Source organism: Chanodichthys erythropterus, chromosome 12 (genome assembly GCF_024489055.1).
Source record: "Chanodichthys erythropterus isolate Z2021 chromosome 12, ASM2448905v1, whole genome shotgun sequence".
Taxonomy (NCBI): Eukaryota; Metazoa; Chordata; class Actinopteri; order Cypriniformes; family Xenocyprididae; genus Chanodichthys; species Chanodichthys erythropterus.
Genome location: NC_090232.1, coordinates 16,886,477 through 16,907,543, shown reverse-complemented (window position 1 = coordinate 16,907,543; position 21,067 = coordinate 16,886,477). Strand labels below are relative to the sequence as shown.

Sequence of the window (21,067 nt, the reverse complement as noted above, 5' to 3'; positions counted from 1 at the left end):
GGCGCCGGCAGAGCGAGGAGCACAGGTGGCGCCGGCAGAGCGAGGAGCTTGGGTGGTGCTGGCAGACCGAGGAGCTCGGGTGGTGCTGGCAGACCGAGGAGCTCGGGTGGCGCCGGCAGGACAAGACGCTTGGGCGTAAGAGGGGGAAGAACAGAAGGAGCCTTCTTCCTCCTCCTCCTCCTCTTCCGAGGATGAGGCGATGGTTCACCGACTGGAGCGGTTTCTGGAGCAGACTCACTGGCTGAAGCGGGTTCTGGGGTGGACTCCATGGCTGGAATGCCCCCTACCTCCGTGAGCACCGAAGAGGCGGCCATCTTGCCCGTAGGCACTGGCAAAGCAGCCATCTTGTCCATCGCGTCCAGGGCGCTTGAGTCCATGGCAACCGGCGAACTTGAGAGCGTTGCAATAGGCGAACTTGAGAGCGTTGCAATAGGCGAACTTGAGAGCGTTGCAATAGATGAACTTGAGAGCGTTGCAATAGATGAACTTGAGAGCGAAGCGGCCACCGGGCTTGAGAGCGTAGCGGCCGGCGGGCCTGAGAGTGTAGCGACCGGCTGGCTTGGGTGCGAAGCGGCTGGTGGATGCTTAGGGATGCCAGCCGCTCGAGCTGAAGTCATCGGCGGATCTGCCACACTGCAACGCAGTCCTCTCCGCTCCCTGACTGATCTAGAGACGTGACGTGACTCTGGGCGATCAGCGGCGACGTGACGTTGCTCTGGGCGATCAGCGAAGGCGTGACGTTGCTCTGGGCGATCAGCGAAGGCGTGACGTTGCTCTGGGCGATCAGCGAAGGCGTGACGTTGCTCTGGGCGATCAGCGAAGGCGTGACGTTGCTCTGGGCGATCAGCGAAGGCGTGACGTTGCTCTGGGCGATCAGCGAAGGCGTGACGTTGCTCTGGGCGATCAGCGAAGGCGTGACGTTGCTCTGGGCGATCAGCGAAGGCGTGACGTTGCTCTGGGCGATCAGCGAAGGCGTGACGTTGCTCTGGGCGATCAGCGGCGACGTGACTTGTGGTAGAGGCCGCCATTTTGTGTGTGTTCTCGGGCTTGGCAGCCATTACAGGATTCACCGTTGTGTCGGAATCCTCTGCGACTCCCACAGTGAAAGTCGAACCAACTGCAAGCAAGGCAAAGTCCAGGAAGTCTATGAACGATCCGCGGGGACCATTGGTGAGTACACAGTCCTTTAGTGGTTCGTTTAATCCGTAAGCGAAGAAGTCAATGAGGGCACAGTCCGGCAGATCAGATAGATAAGCAATATCCAAAAAGTTCTGAATGTGCACCTCGAGGGTACGGGTACCTTGGCGGAGGCTGATCAGTTGCATTGCTGGGTCCATGTTGAAACGGGAAAGACGCTCACCGAAGCTGCTGGATCTGGTAGTGGCGAAGTCTTCTGTTACGAATGGAGACTCAGGCAGGAGATCCAAGTGCAGCATTTATTTACAAGTGAGAGTGGTCGTACAGGCAGGGTCAATCAGGAGCGAACAGGAACAGCAAGGAACAGGCAGAATCGTGGTCAAGGAACAGGCAATGATCAGGACAGGCAGATATCACTCACAGGTCGGTATACAAGCAAGAGGTCGAGGCAGGCGGCAGACAGGGATAAACAGGGTAACAGTCCAAACGGTAACAGGCAGAACAGACAGGGAATAAACGCTCAGAAATGACACACAAGGAAATCAAGACTTCGCGGTGAGGTGGTGTGAGTGAAAGTCCTTTATAGTCCTGATAATGAGCTGCAGCTGGGTGTGGTGATAGTGTGGAGTGATTGTGAAGTGAGTGCAGGTGATGAGCAATGGAGGATCATGGGAAATGTAGTCCGGGATGTGACAGGAACATGACAGGAACAGATGGTGATCGTGACACAAAGAGCTTATTTTCTGCGATTTTCCAAAAGTCTATGGGAAAAATGAATAGGCTTTCGATTGAGGGAACCTGTGCGCCGCTAACTTCCAGATTGGCCTACAAAAACATGTCATCCCTGAGGTACTCTATGGCGTCTCTCATTTTAAATGCACAAGCCCTTAAATTCGAACAGATTTTGATTGGCTGTCAGTGTTTTATCGTTCAACAGCTGGAAAAAAATCATTCTGAAAGCGATCCCAAAAATATTATTCCTCTATATCATTATCATTATACCTGTGGTGTGGACTCTGCTATTCTTATATGTAGATTGATTTTTAGAACTATATCTTTATCGTTATCGTTCTTGGCATGAACGGGCCTTAAAGCTGCTTAGTGCTGCGTTCAAGCCATGTCCTAATTACAGTAATTTTGAGACGTTCTACTCTGAGCTGTTCTGGGAATTGGGACTGGGAATTATGCATTTCTTTGACAACACTGGGCAAATTCCAATTGGAAGTGAGCATCCCTATCACTTCTAAGGGCAGAGCCCTTGAAGTAGGGAATTTGGAGGGAACAGGGTGCTTGTGTGTCATAATGAAGCCATTTCAAATGCAGTTTGTGAATGGGGCAATGAAAGACCACATACTTTCCTCAGCTTTACATGGAATGATACACAACAATGTTAGGCAGCAGCAACAGGAAAATCTTATTCTAATTAATATGATACAAATATATGAACATTTATAATAAAGTTTTTTAAAATATGCTTTATAGCCTATATGTGCATGTGTTCTTGATTTGCTCTTAAATTTATAAGTTCAGCATTAAACACATTTCTTACCTATGAAACTTTTTTAAACTTATTATGAAATGCATGACGAAAATGTGTATAACATATCACAACAAAACAACTTGAATTATATACGTTAACGCCAGCTCTCCCGCCATATCTAGATTTAAAATGAACCCTGGGCCAAATGATCATAAACAATTAAATTACTTCCTTCAAGTGAACATGGCATGTTCCTTCACTAATGGATTTGTGGAAGGGCCCTTCGCAATTCATTTTTTCACTTTCCTACAAATGGCGTCCCCTTCCCGAAGTGCTCAAGAATGCAAAAAATGCAGTTTGGATTCGCCCACTATCAACACCTAAATGAATCTACAGCAGCTAGGTGGTACGTTGGTCACGTGGTATGCGAAGGGGCTCTCAGAAAATTCCCAGTTTAGGCTACATGTAGTAATTACGAGCTCTAGGAGTGGGTGAACGAGTTTACAAGTTGAAATCTCATAATTACGACATGACATGAACACACTTTTGGTTCCCAATGAAAACAAGCAATGTTTTATTGCGCCACAAAAAGAAAAGAACACAGTGTTTATAGTTTTTAGGCAATTCAACACACAATGACTTACTTATATGCCTAGATGTGGCTGCATATTAAGCTAAGATCTTAAAAATTACACTTTTCTTCTTTAGAAAAAATAACTTACCTTCCAGCTCATCGTGGGTGTTGGAGCCGTTTCAGACATGCTATCGTCGCCCCCTGTTGGAGACTGTTGTTTGTGCACTCTCCTTCAAAACAAGGGTTATTTCTGCACACTGCAAAGGAGAGCCCAGAGAAGGCCAGAGAAGAGTCAACTAATATAACGAAGTAAAATGCTGTAAATGGCTGGTAGCCTGGTACACATATTTCTGACTAGAGAAAAAAGTAAAAAGAATGGTCTTTAAACTAATAAGCCTGTGTTTACTTGCTGTACTTATTTAATGTCAATTCTGAAGAAATAATGTAACATGCAAAAATGGACGTCATTTTATGTGATAGAAGGCCATTATATAGGCAACCTCATGTCTTTCTGTGACCATATCAATAAACAAGGGTGACATTATTTAAAATGCAACACATCTTAATTACAGAATATGATGATCAGAATAAGTAGGCCTTCACATTTCATTCAGTAAGTTGTTTTAATTAAATTTTACAGTGTTTTTACAAGTTACAAAGTTTTTACTTAAATAAAAAACACACAAAAACCAATACAAAGTTTTAACACTTAACATCATAAACACACAAATATTTGCAGTAAACAGAGTTACATTTATTTAGATGACAGGCATGAACAAACTGAGGTCAGGAGATACATGGGGGAAAGCGTGTAAAATAATTTTATCAACAATTGTAAACAGTCTGACACATGAACAACATTTGATCTACTTAGAACATAATTATCTAAAAATGAACTTGATTTAAAGGGATAATTGCAGAGGAAATATTTAGAGGTAAATATTGTTTATAAAGATTTCATCTCTCAGTTCACATGCAGTTGTTTTAAACAGTGTGTCTTGAGCTTAAATGTTGCCAAGTTCAAGATTAAATACTTTTTTATTCTATTTTTTCTTTTTATATCAGTTATATCTTCTTAACTGAAGTTTAATAGTTTAAGTATGTGCTCAAGTGTTTTTTGAATTTTAAACTTGAATGACATAGAACAAGATGTGAAATATTCCTTCATGTTGATGTCTAGTTTGTGAGATTAAACTGATTTTAATTTAAATTTTGATCCTCCGTAGATCAAATGACTTTTCACATATGAATGTGCAGGTCAGAGTTCAGCTTCATAGTATGCAGGAAAGCTTGTGTATTCATTCTCCAACATTTGCATACTGTTCAAATGATTGGGGTCAGTAAGGTTTTTTTCTCTTTTTTTGACATAAATGAATACTTATATTTAGCAACATTGCATTAATTTGATCAAAAGTTACAGTAACATTTTTTAAAACGTTACAAAAGACTTCTATATCAAATGAATGTTGTTCTTTTGAACTTTCTATTTATCAAAAAAAAAAAACATACTATGGGTTTCACAAATATATTATCCTGAGTAACCCTAAAAAAGTTTCAGAGATTGAGAAAGGAGAAGGAGGCCAGGCGAGCTCATTTATGAAGGACCCATACAGATTCACCAAAACTTTGTTGGAAGAAGCAAGATCTGGGAGGTTGACCAGTCCTAAGAAAGTTGTGGAGGGATTCCTTAAAGAGAGTCACAGTGACACTTTTGGGTCACCAGAACTAAAACTCCTGAGGAAGAGTTTGACACCAGTGAACCAAACTGGAGAGTCCAGGAAAATGTACATAAAACTGATCAGCATCTGCTCTAGGACCAAATGATATACCTTATAAAGTATAAAAGAGATGTCCGATGTTACTCCACCGGTCATGTAAACTATTGCGTAGGATATGAGCAAAAGGCATCATCCCATTGTCCTAAGAAAAGAGGGGAGGGCTGCTTCATACCAAAGGAAGAGGACTCCTCTGAGAAAGGAAAGTTTTTTTCTCTATGTTGGCCAGAAGCATGGCTACTTACATGGTGAAAAACAAGTATGTTGATACATCAATTCAGAAGGGTGGCATCCCAGGCTTCTCTGTGTGACTGGAACATAGTCAGCTAAGTCAGCTATTATTCGGGAGGCCAAGGAGAGAAGATGCAATTTTACAGAAATCTTTGGCTAATGTGTATGGATCATTCCCCCATCATCTTATTAATACAGCCATGGGAACACAGCACAAGGAAAGGAATCCAGAGGGTCGTTAATGGAGTCAACCTCCAATAAGAGGCTTTATAGATGACCTAACTGTAACAACTTCAAACTATGTATAAGCTAGATGGATCCTAAAGGAACTTGGTGATGTGGCAGCATGGGCAAGAATGAAGTTCAAACCAAGGTAGTCAAGAAGTATGGTGATCAGAAATGGGAAATTGACAAGTTCCTAATTCAAATCCAGGGGAAGGTTATACCATCAATTGAGGAAGACCCAGTAAAATGACAGAAGACTCTTAATGACAGAAGAAGCGTATCCAGGACAGGCAGAAGAATTGTTGAAAAAGAGAGTATTCAGGCTTACAAGGAAAGTTCAAGGCCTCACTCTTTCAGCATGGCCTGCTACCAAGTCTTATGTGGCTCCATGCCCATGACATTAGTGGAAGGACTTAAGAGGCGAGTGAATAAACACCTTCACAGGTGGCTTGGAATTCCACCAAGTTTCACATCAGTAGGGCTATACATCAGATTGGGACAGTTACAGCTACCCCTGTCGTCAATGGTTGAGTTCAAAGTGGCAAAGTGCAGGGCTGTGATGATGTACAGAGATTCAGGTGATGAGAAGATCAGAGGTGCAGATGTCACCACAAGAGCAGGACACAAGTGGGCAGCTGATGCAGCAGTGGTACAGGCAGAGAGAAGGCTGAAGTTGAATGACATGATTGGGAGTCAGTGCATGGGGAGACAAGGACTCAGAACTACCCATTTCCAGCAATGAGGGAAGGCAGACATAATACAGAGGATAGAAATGATCCAGGCGAAGTTCGACACCTGGAGGAGAACGAGACAAGGACTAGGGCATAGGTAAGCAAGTTTGGTCCTAGAGAGCCACTGTCCTGCAGAGTTTAGCTCCAACCCTGAAAAAAAAATACTCACCTGCCTATAGCCTTAGTAATCCTAAAGAGCTTGATTAGATTGATCAGGTGTGTTTGATTAAGGCTGGAGCTAAACTGCAGGATAGCGGGTCTCTAGGACTGAAGTTGCCTACCCCTGGTCTAGGGTCTTGGAACTGGGAGTATATCAAGCCTCGACAAAGTAGGACTTGCCAAAGCGGAAGATCATGTGGCCTGAACTTTTTTTTTGCATCTCTTTCCTACTCCGATCAGTGCATGACACTCTTCCATCACCAGCAAACTTTTACAGGTGGAGAATGAAGGAGGGCGCAGTTGCGTAAGTTATGTAGAGGGAAAGGAACCTTGGCGCACATAATAGCAGGATGTAAAACTGCAGTTAGCCATGGAAGATACAGATGGAGTCAGGATAATATCCTCCAAGCACTGTCTGACAGCTTGGAGTAGGAAAAATGGAAAAAGTTCATCAGTGAGGGAGAGAAGCCGCACTCCTCCAAAAAGGCCAAGAAGAGCCTCCTGCAGTAAACACAGTGGGAGATGAGGGTGGACCTGGAAAGGAAACTATGTTTTCCCCAGGTTGTCCAAACATCCCTAAGACCAGATGTGGCTATCTGGTCTGAGCAGTGAAGAAGGATCATAATTATTGAGCTGACAGTCCTATGGGAAGATGGATGCGAGAAGGCCTCAGACAAGAAAGCAACCAAATACCAGGAACATGTACAACAATGAAGGAACAAAGGGTGGAAGGCATGTTTCCAGTTGAGGTTGGTTGCAGGGGTTTCCCTGCACAAAGCTTTGGGAATGGAAGAAATGGAGATGAAGACAGCTACACATAGGTTGGGGGAGGCAGCAGAAAGAGCCTCTTGTTGGCTTTGGAATAGGTGGGAGGAGTTGAGCTGGAAGCCAGGAGAAGATGGGCCGTGACTGGCCTTCAATGCTGACCAGCAAACTGGAGGACGTTGTGGTTTAGGGTCAAACAACAGAAGAATGTTGGATGCCACCTGATGACGACATATCCTAGCTGAAAGCTAAAGTCATAGTTGACTGCAGGAGTTGGCATTTCATATGTATTTAATAGTATGCAGTTTGAACTATTATAAGTGCAGTTGAATAGTATGAACTGTTTTCAACACTGATGATGAGAAATGTTACCTGAGCACCAAATCAGCATATTACAATGATTTCTGAAGGATTGTGTGACACTGAAACTGGAGTAATGGCTGCTGAAAATTCAGCTTTGTCAACTCATGAATAAATTACAAATTTTAAAGTATATTAAAACAGTATTTAATACTGTTTTTATTGTATTTATGATCAAATAAATGCAGCCTGGGTGAGAACATGAGATTTCTTTAAAAAATTATTTTAAAAAATTGTAACGACCCCAAATTTTTGAACAGTAGTGTAAATGGAAGTGAATAGAGCACAAAATGTACTTTAACTGCCCCTTTACAAATATAATCCATTCACACTGCTGTTTACACCAGAACTGGTGTCAGATCGACAACATAGTATGTGAAAACTAAAAGGCGAATCTTAATTCCACAAAACTGCAACAAATTACATTTACAGACACAACTGATATCATCCAATATGCACCTTGGCACTTTGCCATTTTCAACTGAGTCTGTGGTCTCACCTTAAAAACCAAATATATTTGGGAGTCACTCAAAGAAGCTTTTAGTGCATGAGAAACACAAACCAAACATGGCCAAATCATTGCTTATGCCATTGAAATAACCTGTTATATCTTAAATGGGCACAAAAGCATGAAGAATTCTGGCTCAGATGGGATGAATCTGTTACCACATGAAAGCTACAGCGACCACAAACACCCAACTGACTCTGGTGTTTATTGGTTTCCAGATGACTAATCAATGCTTGGACTGAAACCAAAGTCATCATAATATGGTGACTGGAGTCTACAGCATTTGGCGGCACCAAAGCTAACTCAGCAAAACTATATATAAAGCTGGCAGCAAAAAAAACAGTAAACTGTGCTCCTGATCATTCCCACCCTAGTAATGACACACTTAGTGATTTGAATACTTTGTGGTTAAGAGACCACAGTACAGTCAGTTTAGAAAAAGAAAAAGCTGGGAATATAGAGTCCCTGAGTGAGTTGAGGTCAACAATGTCTCTCTCAACACTCGCTTTTTCTCATGTGTGATCCAATCCGAACATTATTCCTTTCATAAAACTGGATGAGGCATATGTTTCATCTAGTCAGATGCTGAATTAAATGGATAGTTAAGTTAAAAATGAATTATTTTATGTAACACAAAACATGAATTCTGCCCACTCTTTTCAATATAATGAAAGTGAATTAAGACTGCTGTCATGCTCCAAAAGGAAAACAATTATTTTATCAACATAAAAGTATCAGAGAAGTCTTCTGCAGCCAAATTAATTTAAGTCATTATCCACTGAATATCCACCCTTTTATGAGCACTCATGAAACAGATGTTTGATTCATGAATGAATTGTTCTTTTATGTCTGTCAATGAATCGGCTGATTCAGTTCACAAAAACTGCTCTGCTTCATTCATGAATAATTTTTTGTGTCATGCAAGATCCTTCTGAGGTGATTTCTCTTTCCTCAATAAAACCATTCCATTGGGTAAGACAACTTTTTATGGGTACTGCTGCCTGATTAGAAATGATAAAAAAAGCACTTTTTCTGTGTATTTAATTGTGAAAATATGTTAAAGGGGCCCTTGATTATGATTTGGTGTGTAATGTTGCTGTCTGAGCAACATCTGCAAAGTTACGACGCTAAAGTTCAATGCAAAGGGAGCTATTTTCTTTTACAGAAATCGCTTTTTAAAGACTACAATGAGCTTCTTCCTGGGTTGGTGACATCACAAACCCCAAAATGTACATAAATCCTGCCCCCGGGAACACGCAACAAAGGGGGTGGGGCCATGTTGGGCTGCTTTAGAGAAGAGTTGTTGTTGCCATGCCGTCATTTGCTGGACTGCTTCACAAACGAGTGTCAATTTGCACAAAAGATTAACATAACGGCACATGCTAGTTAATGAACAGAATCAACTCCACAGAAACTACATAAATTCATCCACTCACCATTCAGAAACATCCAGTTGCATTCTAAAAGTTATAACTTCTTCCTGAGTCTCCCCATCACTGTCCAACTCTGGTTTGAACAATGCAAGGCTGAACACCATTACTGATAATCATAATTTTGGCTGCGTGAGATTCTCCAGTTTTGTTGTTGTTGAGCAACCAAAGCAAGAGCTGTTAAAGCTCCACCCTCTTTTGGAAAGTGGGGCAGGAGCAGCAGCTCATTTGCATTTAAAGGAATACACACAAAAAACGGTGTGTTTTTGCTCACATTCAAATAGGGGCAAATTTGATAAGCTATAATAAATGATCTGTGGGGTATTTTGAGCTGAAACCTCACAGACATTCTGGGGACACCAGAGACTTATATTACATCTTGTGAAAAAGGACATAATCGGTCCCATTTAATTAAGGTCTTTTAAATTACATACAGTACCATTTAAATGTTTTGGGTGAGTAAGATTTTTTTTAAAGAAAATTAATATTTTCATTTAGCAAGGATGCATTAAATTTATCAAAATGGACAGTAAATACATGTACATTGTTACAAAAGATTTCTACTTCAAATAAATTCTGTTCTTTTAAACGGCACTGTTTTGAACATTGATAAGAAATATTTCTTGAGCATCAAATCAGCATATTAGAATGATTTTTGAATGTTCACGTGACACTAAAGACTGTTATGGCTGCTGAAAGTTCAGGTTAATAAATTACATTTTAAAATGTATTTAAAAAAGAAAACAATTATTTCTAATTGTAATATTTCACAATATTACTGTTTTTACTGTATTTTTGGTCAAATAAATGCAGCTTTGGTGAACATAAGAGAGTTATTTTTCTATAAACATCTTACCAACCTCAACTTTTGAGCAGTATCACAAATTTAAGAAAACATGTTTTTCTAAAAATTATCAAAATAAACATTTCCCTTTCAGTAAGTCTTAGGTTCAAAGTCATATGGAATGACATGAGGATAAATAAATGAAAACAGAATTTTCATTTCTAGGGTGAACCTTTAATATAGCATACTATCCCTTTAACATATTGCACAATATGTATTTAGCAGCAGAAATTGAGTAAGGAAGACTAATTTTCACTCCTTTCTCTGACTTTAATTCCCCCTTTGTTCTTTCTTATCTCAATCAAAGCATTTTCAGTAATAGTTCATAAGCAGCATTTATGATTCCCCATGAGAAAACAGATCTCTGGAAGTTCAAATGCACACCTCGGAAAAGACGACTCACCTTCCCATCCCTCTCTCTCAAAACGGTCGTCAATATCACTCTGCAGGACTGGAACTCCCCTCCAATCTGTACTTGTGCGTGAGACTTAACTACATTCAGAGGATAAAACAGCACACCGAGAGCCGCTCCCAGAATCCCCCCACATACAAAGTCATTAACCAAATGCCCTGCCTTTGACTCAGCCTCAGGGAGCAGTTCTTTAATTGGTCCACGCAAGCCGAAGAAAAAAGCATTGCTAGGGCCATTTCTGAGTAGGATTGGGACAAGGCCACGGTAAAGTTCTCGGACGCCATGTTGCTGAAGCAAAACACGAAAAATATGTGCAGTGTTCTGAAAGTTTCCATGATGACGTGGATCCTGCAGTAAAGTTTGGACCCTCTCGAAAGGCGTCAACACTGCTTCAGCGGTTCCCGCTAAGACTGCTGCAATACTGTCCGTTAACAGGATGGGGGCTTGAGGAGCGTGTAACCTCAGCAACCTGGAGAAGTCCTCATAGAGTCCAAACATAATTGCAATAGTGCTGCTTTTCTGGAGTAATGGCGGGAGGATGCCTCGGTACAGTGTGCGCAAACCATCCCTCTGGAGCTGCCGCACAGCTTCCCATGCCGGCACACCGAACAATTGCTGGCGGAACAGCGCCTTGTGTATGGGAAACGTGATGCCGATGTTGGCGAACGCTGCTACAGAACCACACAAGTAGTGGTTCTGATTCTGCATTGGCTCCTGGTCTTGGTCAGCGGAGGCCATGGTCTTTGTTGATACCCAATCAAAGGTTGAAAATGAGGATCAGATATGACATCATCTGGTGCAAAAACTATAATGTGCTTCTGATGAAAAAAAGAAACAATTGGTATTTAAAACAAATATTTTTCTACATAAAAGTAACAATTGAAATAATATATGCAATATGCAATTTTAATTTAAAATTTAATTTGCATAATATTAATACTCTTATTCTGCAATGCATTTAATTAATCAAAAGTCACAAGTGAACACAAAAAAAAAATCTATTTCATAATATTACCGTTTAATTATATTTTTTATCAAATAAATGTAGCCTTGTGAGAAGACTTCTTTCAAACACATTTTTTTTTTAAAATCGCATCGAACCCAAAATTTTGAACGGTCGTGTATTTTTCTGATAATGTCAAAGTGGATTTGAAATATAAATAAACATACTTCAAACTAGGGCTGACCGATATATCGCATGCGATTGTCACGTGCATTTCGTCAGTAAAGCCGGTTCCCTGATTATCGTTAAATCGCCATCACCTGCTTTCAAATGGAGCGGCATCTAATAGACAGAGCCGTAGATCCCTGAAAAGCCACGCAATATCAAGTTCATTATCGAAGGTGATTCATCTGCGATATGAACACGATATTGCGTGGCTTGTCAGTGAACAGGGATCGGTAATCAGGGAACCGACTTACTGAAGAAATGCACGTGACAATCGCATGCCTTTGACGCAAGGCCTCATGGGGCGTAGGAAACTTGTGGATATTGGTCAGCCCTACTTCAAACAACAAATTATAGAAAAAATAAACATACAAAAATAAAATAAAAATAACTTTAAACAGCCTTATGTACACTTAATTTATTTGGCTCATGGGGATAAAAAAAAAAAAAAAAACTGCAGCCCCTTTGGAAGCTTGCTGAGGCCCCCTAATGGGCTCCAGCCCACTAGTTGACAACCACAGGAATAGTATGTTGAATTAAAGGGTTAGTTCATGCAAAAATGTGTGTCATTAAGTACTCATCCTCATGCCATCCCGAACCCTTAACACTTGTCTTTGGAACACAAATTAAGACATTTCTGATGAAATCCGAGGGTATCTGATCCACACATAGATAGCAATGTCATTGCACCTTCTGAGGTCCAGAAAGGTATTAAAGTCATCGATAAAATGATGTGATGCTGACGCAGGAGCCGGCCAATACTGAGCCCACGTTTGGATGTAAACATGGAAGCTCTGCAACGAAAATAGCATAGCAGTATGACAGGACAGACGAATTTATTGACTGAAGTTGTTTTTTTTGTTTTGTTTTGTTTTTGCGCACAAAAGGTATTCTCGTCAATTCATAATAGGGCTGCACGATTTATCAGGATTTTATCGCACGCGATTTGGCAAAGGCTGCGATTATTTTATGCGCTGCTTGTCAGAGCTGTACGGCTCTGTGATCAGTAGTAAATGCTTCTCCATCTGAAAGCCAGAGGGCGCTCTCGCTCAGAAACTGCAAATATGCCCTGCTCCCGAAGTAGAACACCCATCATTCCAGAAAAAAACCATTATATCGCTGTAGCTTAGGGGTGTTTGATTCCAGGTTTTTTGGAGTCGACTCCGACTCCCACTGTAGGAGTCGATGGAATCGAGTCCATTTACTGTACATCAAAACAGGGTCATAAATAAGCCAAGATGGCTGTCCTTACACACTTAATTTATTTTTCCCTGACGTGAAGCCTTAAAATCCCCTCATTAAAACAACACGTCTAGCGAGACGGTCCAAAATAGGCCAATTTAGATATGACTTGATGAGTAGCTGCTAATTGTGATACCTAATTTTACTGAAAGAAAAGTCACGAAAAACATCTGTGGTTGAATATTATGTCAGAATTAAATAAACGAGAAAGCAGGGATTCTTTAATGAATTCATCTCATTATAATGGCTTTTTGTTGAACAAGGTTATCTAGTTTAATGAACAAGGTTATCTATGGAAAATTTTCTATCTATATTTATTGCAGTCATCTACCATCAATACTAAAGCTGAGACGGAGGTATGTATAATTACAAACTAAAGTCACTATGACTATTATCTAATTCTAAAGTAAGCTACCTAAATGTATGTGACAAAGTGTCTGCGACAGCTGACACGATTCGTCAGTGTCCGAATTCCTCGCTTCATTTCGTTGACTCCTTGCTTAGTGCACTTAACCATAGACATTACACACTTAAAGGTGCTCTAAGCGATCCTGGGTGGAGTATCTTCCTGTTGACGTTCGAAGTGTTGTCAAACAAAACAGAGGCTAGCTAGACCCTCCCTCCTCCTCCTCCTCCTCCTCCTCCTCCTCCCCTCCGTTCTTCCTGAAACAGTCATGAACGCACATTTAAAATCATTCTTGTCGGTTATTGGCTGGAGCATGTTTATTATGTTTTGTGGTCCAGGCTGCACCAGGTAGTTCTTATTGCCGTTTTTGGAGCTTGTGGCGACTACAGAGTTTGCTGTATGTGACAAAAAATTTTTTGGCCTAAAAACGCGTGACATCGCTTAGAGCACCTTTAACTGCTATGCATTATGTAGGCTATGGATTCGAGAATCCGTAAACAAGTGAGCGATTCCGGACACAGCAACAGAGTCGACACAGAGAGTCGATCCCGACTCTGGGGCTATTCAGAGTCGAGGAGTCGACTCCCCATCACTACTGTAGCTGAATAAACAGAAGATTGAAACGTTTTGATTGATTGAAAATGACTAATAAACACACGACTGCCTTATTCTGTGTAAGAAGCCACATCATCTCACAGAAGGATGCTCAACTGTCGTTATGAAGTGAGTTTGGAGTAAAACGTTATTAAATGTTGTATTTTGTTGGACAAGATGTTAATAAATGCTTCTCATGTCTGGAAAGATGTTTGATGCGTATCGCTTTTTCAAATGCACATTATAAGCAGTTCAAACTCGCGGTGCTTTCAGATGGATTAGCATTTGGAGCCATAGTTCATTGACAAGCCGCGCATAAAAAATAATCCCAGCTTTGCGATTTCGCACTAAGCCAAATCGTTTACGCGCTGTTTCAATGTTTCTTTTCTAATTGTCCGATTAATCGTGCAGCCCTACTTCATAACATTAAGGTTGAACCACTGCAGTCACGTCGACAATTTTAGCGGTGTCTTTAATACCTTTCTGGACTTCAAAAGGTGCAATGTCATTGCTGCTTATGTGTGGATCAGATACCCTCAGATTTCATCAAAAATATCTTAATTTGTGTTCAAAGGTCTTACAGGTTTGGGATGACATGAGGATGAGTACTTAATGACAGAAAATTTATTTTTGGGTGAACTAACCCTTTAATACCGACATAGTTGATTTTAATATAAGGATTTTTTTTTTTGTCCAGGTCATTCACTCTATCTAAGATAGTTTTAGTCTAAAATTAAATACAGCAAATCCAGTATAACATTTAATTCCACATTGCTAGAGAGAAGTGGAAACCAGTACACATTTTCATAAGTGTACAGATCAATAATAGTAATAAATCAATATGGAGTTTCATTCAAACAGCTTTCATAATATTTCTGCCATTTTGGTTTATTCTTTTTCTTTTGATGCAGCAGTGAATAATATACCAAGTCGCTGTATCTGTAGTTTTGTTGAGAAACTATGGATGACATAAATTATGGTTGTCATGGAAATTAATGTAAAGGCGTGACCTGTAATGTTTATGACAAAGAAAGACAGATAAATTAGCCGCGCCCGTTCATCTCAGCGATGCAGAACAGATATAAGACCATTTCATACAGTCGGAAGATTATTTCGGTCAATAAAGATAATGAAGCATCTTCAATCGTTGACAACAATTAGAGCTACATCATCCAAAAACACCACATCACGTTCAAACAGGCAGCAACCGAACATATTATTATTGTTTTACCCGCTATGAATGACCTCTGGGTGAAGAGATGATAAAATATCCCGTGACATAGACAATTTGATGACTAAGTGTCTATTTTATAAATATAGAAATCTCGCCTCATGTCATTCGTGCAAATACACGCGCTTCCGTCGTCCACATGTACCACAACACGCTCGCGCGCATCTCGCGCTCTGATTGGCTTGATACATGCCATCACTTAATGCGCTGATCTGAGATCTGCTGTGCCTGACAATGCCTTATCTGAGATTTGATGTGTTCTTTGGTCTTTTTCCTTTTAAGAACTTTATTTCAAGATCGCATGTCAACTGACATACAGCAGAACAATGAAGATCATTGTACTTGATAATGTGGCGTCATCATAGATTAATGAATAAAATTAAAGTTTGAATAAAAGTTTTTTTCAATTTTTTTTATGTCTAACTAAAAGAAAAATACAATTATTATAATATACAAGTTCAAGATATTTGTATCAGGACATTTATTTTCATCCGTGTTTTTTGGGAATGAAGCTAGCCTATAGCTACTGACAGAGACAAAACTTGTCAATCAATTGATCAATTAACCAATGACAATAAAGGAGCAAAATTGTCAACAAGTTGCACCTGCAATGTTAATTAAATTGAGCCTCAGTTATTTAGCAGTCAGATTGTATTGTTTAAATCCAATATAAGTGTCAACTCAGAAACCCTAATTGGTATCTCCTACATTTTGTTTGTTGTTCTTCTGCAGTGAAGTCAGAGGTTTGGGATTTTATTTCGTTGCATGTTGTCTTATTTAAGTGCACTTATTTGTTATGGGGTTGACATGCTTTAGTTTATACTTTTATTTGTTGTTCATCTGTTTATCCCATTTATTTCCCCTTAGAAAAACTGAAGTAAAACAATGGCTGACAAACCAGATATCAGTGAGATCTCTCAGTTTGACAAGACCAAGCTGAAGAAGACTGAGACGCAAGAGAAGAACACCCTTCCCACCAAAGAGAGTAAGTCTGAGATGCCTTCTGTTAATTTTGTTCCCAACACTTTTTGCTAATCTCTGCAAATTCACTTCAAACCTGCTTTTTTTTTTTTTTTTTTTTTTTTATCCAATGGGTTTTTGTTTTCCCTCCTGCAGCAATTGAACAGGAGAAACAATGTGAGGCATAAGTTATCTACTTCAGATCATCACCAAGGGCAAGATGTAGAGGACTCCGTGAGATTGCAAGTCACTTCACTTTAGGCAGAAGATGGCATCTCCCAACCACCAGTCACTGCAGCCATAGGCTGGAGTGGGATATTCACAGTTTTAACTTCTGTAGTAGACCATTCTGAAGGATGACTGGCTTTTCATGATCATTTCTACAGTATGATCATGTGTTTGTGAAGAGGCAGTCATCTTTGCAATGAGGATGTCTAATTCTCAGAAAGTTCTGTAAATCCATCTGTAAGAATTAGTTTTATCTGCCCTCATTTTGAACTTTGGTGAAATAAACCTTTCAAATGAACTGGTGTCTAGTCATTTTTAACTCTGTAGTTTTAATCTGGCCTGGACACTAATTCAATCCTGGGATGTTGGGTCTTTAATCTTGTAGGCCTGCTATAGGTTTGCAAGAGGGTAAACCCATTGTTTGCATCTCTTTGAGCTTACTTTTTGGTAGGCCAAGTATAGGATGTGACAGTTTGTGATCCACTGTGCTGCTTTTTGTTTCTGTATAAAGTCGGATGTCTTTGGCTGTTTAGCATTAAAGGGTGCGTTCACCCATAAAGTCTCCTCCATAGAGTGCCCCAGGGATGACGTGTTTTTGTAGGCCAACCCGGAAGTTAGCGGCGCACTGGTTCCCTCGACTGAAAGCCTATTCATTTTTCCCATAGACTTTTGGAAAATCGCAGAAAATAAGCTCTGTTTAACAAAGGGTAATGACACTTACACGTTTTGCTATCAAGAATCTTTACTAGTTAACACAACATTTATAGATTTTGAAGCCTAAATAAAGTCAGATATAAAAGGTAAACAGTAGGCTATAAACGGACTACAGCACACCATGGTCGTGGATCAACGTCACCACCAAGCGTCCTCAAACTTTATTTAGAAAACAACTCTATTTAAAAACATGCTCGCTGATTATGAGCTGCGCTGTGTATGAATACTTATCCACTTTTTCATGAGAAATGCTGTCCAAACGTCCCGTTTTCAAAGGAAGTAGTCCCTTTTAGCAATTTTTTTAGCAACTGCCGATTTTGAAGACACAGTAAAAGTTTAAAAAATCACAAGTGGGTTATAACTGGTGTGTTTTATGTCATAGATCAAAACGTGAAAGTATTTAGAGGCTTTAACCACAGACCTTATTTCAGGCGATTTTAGCAAAAACCCATAGACTTTTCGGCATTGGAACCGGAAGTCCTAAAATGCTAACTCGATTCCGGGTTTTGCCTACAGAAACGCGTCATCCCTGGGGCACTCTATTACTCGCTCTCATGTAATTCCACATCATTAAGACCTTTTCTTCATCTTCAGAACACAAATAGTTTTTTTTTTTGTTGTTTTTTTATCTGAGGGGTATGTCAGATTTAACCACTTTCAAGGTCCAGAAAGGTATTAAAGACCTAGTTAAAGGGTTAGTTCACCTAAAAATGAAAATGCCATTTATTACTCACCCTCACATCATTCTACACCTGTAAGACCTTCATTCAGCTTTGGAACACAAATTAAGATATTTTTGATTAAATCCAATGGCTCAGTGAGGACTGCATTCAAAGCAATGACATTTCCTCTGTCAAGATCCATAAAGGTACTAAAAAATTTAAAACCGTTCATGTGAGTTCAGTAGTTCTACCTTAATATAAAGAGACAAGAATACTTGTGTGCCAAAAAAAAACTTTTCAACAATATAGTGATGGGCAATTTCAAAACACTGCTTCAGAGCTTTACAAATCGAATTAGGGACTAGGATCTCCTATCAAACAGCTAAACTGCTGAAATCATGTGACTTTGGCGCTCCGAGTCACTGATTTGATTCGTAAAGCTCCGAGGCAGTGTTTTTTTTGACGCACGAAAACATTCTTGTCGCTTTATAATATTAAGGTAGAACCACTGAACTCACATGAACTGTTTTGAATATGTCTTTAGTACCTTTATGGATCTTGAGAGAGGAAATGTCATTGCTGTGAATGCAGGCCTCACTGAGCCATCGGATTTCATCAAAAATATCTTAATTTGTGTTCCGAAGATGAATGAAGGTCTTACAGGTGTGGAACGACATGAGGGTGAGTAATTAATGACATTATTTTCATTTTTGGGTGAACTAACCCTTTAAAGTCGATTCAGCCTTCATTTTATGAAGCGATTAGAATCATTTTTGGGTGCAAAAAACGACTTTATTCAACAATATTTTATATTCTTCTGTGTCATTCTGCTATATTGTTTACATTCAGCGCTTCCAGGTTCTACGTCAGAGCGCCGACTCAGGATTGGATGTCTCCTGCGTCAGCATCACACGTATGCGTCATGCTGCTCACATGAACAGCCTCTGCCAATACTGGGTCGGCGTTCTGACGTAGAACCTGGAAGTGCTGAACGTAAACAATATAGCAGAATGACACAGAAGAGAAGATATTGTTGAATAAAGTCATTATTTTTGTTTTGTTTTTGCGCACGTCTTTAGTACCTTTCTGGACCTTGAAACTGGTGGTTAAATGGCTGTCTATGGAGGGGTCATATACCTCATGGATTTCATCAAAAATATCTTAATTTGTGTTCCGAAGATGAATGAAGGTCTTACAGGTGTGGAACGATATGAGGGTGAGTAATTAATGACAGAATTTTAATTTTTAGGTGAACTAACCCTTTAAGATGCAGTGGCTGCATCAGAATACGCACATACCCCTGCTGTGTAGTACATCTGAATCACAATCATGAAACTGTTGGCAAAAAGCACCCGGATGGCCTACTGTTTCTGGTGAGATTCTGAAGCGTGCATGCAATGGACACATTATCCCATAAGGACACGGGAGAGGATTTGTTCAGTGACGACATGAAGAAAAATATATAAAATCTGGATTTATACTGCACAGATTCAGAACACAATTTTTTAATGGTCACAAGTTAAGTCCTTATAGTCAAAAGAAATACCTACTCAGAGTGTATGCAATTTCAGTCTCACTGTCAATGGGAATACTATTGTGCAGCATCTCGCGTGCTCTGTGAATGGCCCTCTAATCTTAAATTAACACCTTCAATGCGAATATGCAGCCTGCATAGCGCACGGCGAAAGAAGATTTGTCGTGTAGGGCACCACTGTAGGGAATTATAATCTGGCAGTGGTGGGGAGTCAGTCAACAGCGGTTCTCACAGAACATATTCTTTGTTCCCTATCTAGTTGCTTTTCAGTGCACGAGTGCTATGTGAACTTTAAAGAACTTCTAATCTCAAAATGCATCACAAGACACTGCATCCCTTTCCTTATCTCATGTTTTTAAGCGCGAGAACATGTTCTGTGTGAACTGCCCTTTCCAACGTAAAGATGCTTTTTGATCTCTTTCATTGCATTCCTGACCCACTTATACCATTCCAAAAAAGTTATTCTGAGAGGTAATGGCATCTCTTGAGCATGGAGTTTTAGCTGAGGTGATGACAATGCACTTGTCCTCCACTCCCTGTCAGAATCATTCAGCAACTTGAGATGTGCATCAGTTAGCTAGCCATGTGTTGTACTTCTTGGCCTTTCTTGCAGCTGTTCTCTTTAATAGTCCTCAGCACCCGGTCTTGCTCTTTAATTTTAAACAGATCCTGTTTTGTAGACACCACACAATTACAACTGTATATCTGCAAAGTCAAGTTTGACAGCAGCAAAATGGCAAAATGTACAGAACACATCATATCTGAGGGGAAACCAGGGCATAGGACAGATCAACACCCACCACCATGCAGTCCTATAGGGTCATAGCTTGTTCCTTTCAATCCGACCACCATCACTGTGACCTTGACCACCCACTTCATCATATTATTACACCATTAAAAGGTTTTTCGTCCTACACGTGACATCTTTTTAAGTTAAGCCAGGGGTTTCTAAAAATTTCTAAAGGTCCTCTGGACCACAAGGGGGTGCTAGAGGGTAATTCAGAGAAAAAAAATATACAGAATATTTTAACATTTTTACATTGTTATTGCCTTATTCAGCTTTCTAAAGGCAGGTCAGAAATGAATACATTAAATGTGATTATTTTATTTCATTAATAATACTTGTTTTTAACAGTAGGACTGAACAGTAAGGGAAATTCTAGGTTTCTACTCAGCAAAGATGGTTTCAAACAATTAATTTTTCTTTTCAAGTTTATATATCTAAAATGACTGAAATCCAAATAAGCTTGGCAGATCTTTTTGCAAAGGGTTTAAACAAAAGTTTTTTATGCATTAACAATTATTGCGCATGCACCTGTGGATCAGTCCTTAAAGTGATAGTTCACCCAAAAATGAAAATTGTCCCATAATTTACTCACATTAAAACCATCCTAGGTGTATATGACTTTCAGCCGAACACAATCGGAGTTATGTTAAAAAATATCCTGGTTCTTCACAGCTTTGTAATGGGATTGAATGGTGCCCGGGTTTTTGAAGTCCAAAAAAGCGCATCCACACATGATAAAAGTAATCCAGTGGGATAATAAATGCCTTCTGAAGCAAAGCAATGGGTTTTTGTAAGAAAAATATCCATAACTTTATAAACTACTGGTAGCGGCCCTGCGAGGTCCGGCAGAAGAGCGACTGTTTACAGTTTACAGGCAGTAATAATAATTCCTTAATAATTAATAATAATT

At 40.0% G+C, this 21,067-nt stretch overlaps 2 protein-coding genes across 2 annotated transcripts; one reads left to right on the top strand and one right to left on the bottom strand.

Moving 5' to 3' along the window:
- Positions 1–10,520: 10,520 nt before the first annotated feature.
- slc25a51a (solute carrier family 25 member 51a) lies at positions 10,521–15,370 on the bottom strand. Its single transcript, XM_067405127.1, has 2 exons — positions 15,273–15,370; positions 10,521–11,449 (listed from the first exon to the last, which is right to left on the bottom strand). Exon 2 carries the CDS (start codon positions 11,367–11,369, stop codon positions 10,521–10,523), a length of 849 nt encoding a protein of 282 aa, XP_067261228.1. The 5' UTR covers positions 11,370–11,449; positions 15,273–15,370.
- A 583-nt stretch (positions 15,371–15,953) lies between these two features.
- Positions 15,954–16,713, top strand: LOC137032285 (thymosin beta-b). Its single transcript, XM_067404001.1, has 3 exons — positions 15,954–16,015; positions 16,140–16,257; positions 16,389–16,713. Exons 2-3 carry the CDS (start codon positions 16,158–16,160, stop codon positions 16,418–16,420), a joined length of 132 nt encoding a protein of 43 aa, XP_067260102.1. The 5' UTR covers positions 15,954–16,015; positions 16,140–16,157; the 3' UTR covers positions 16,421–16,713.
- The last annotated feature ends 4,354 nt before the right edge of the window (positions 16,714–21,067 follow it).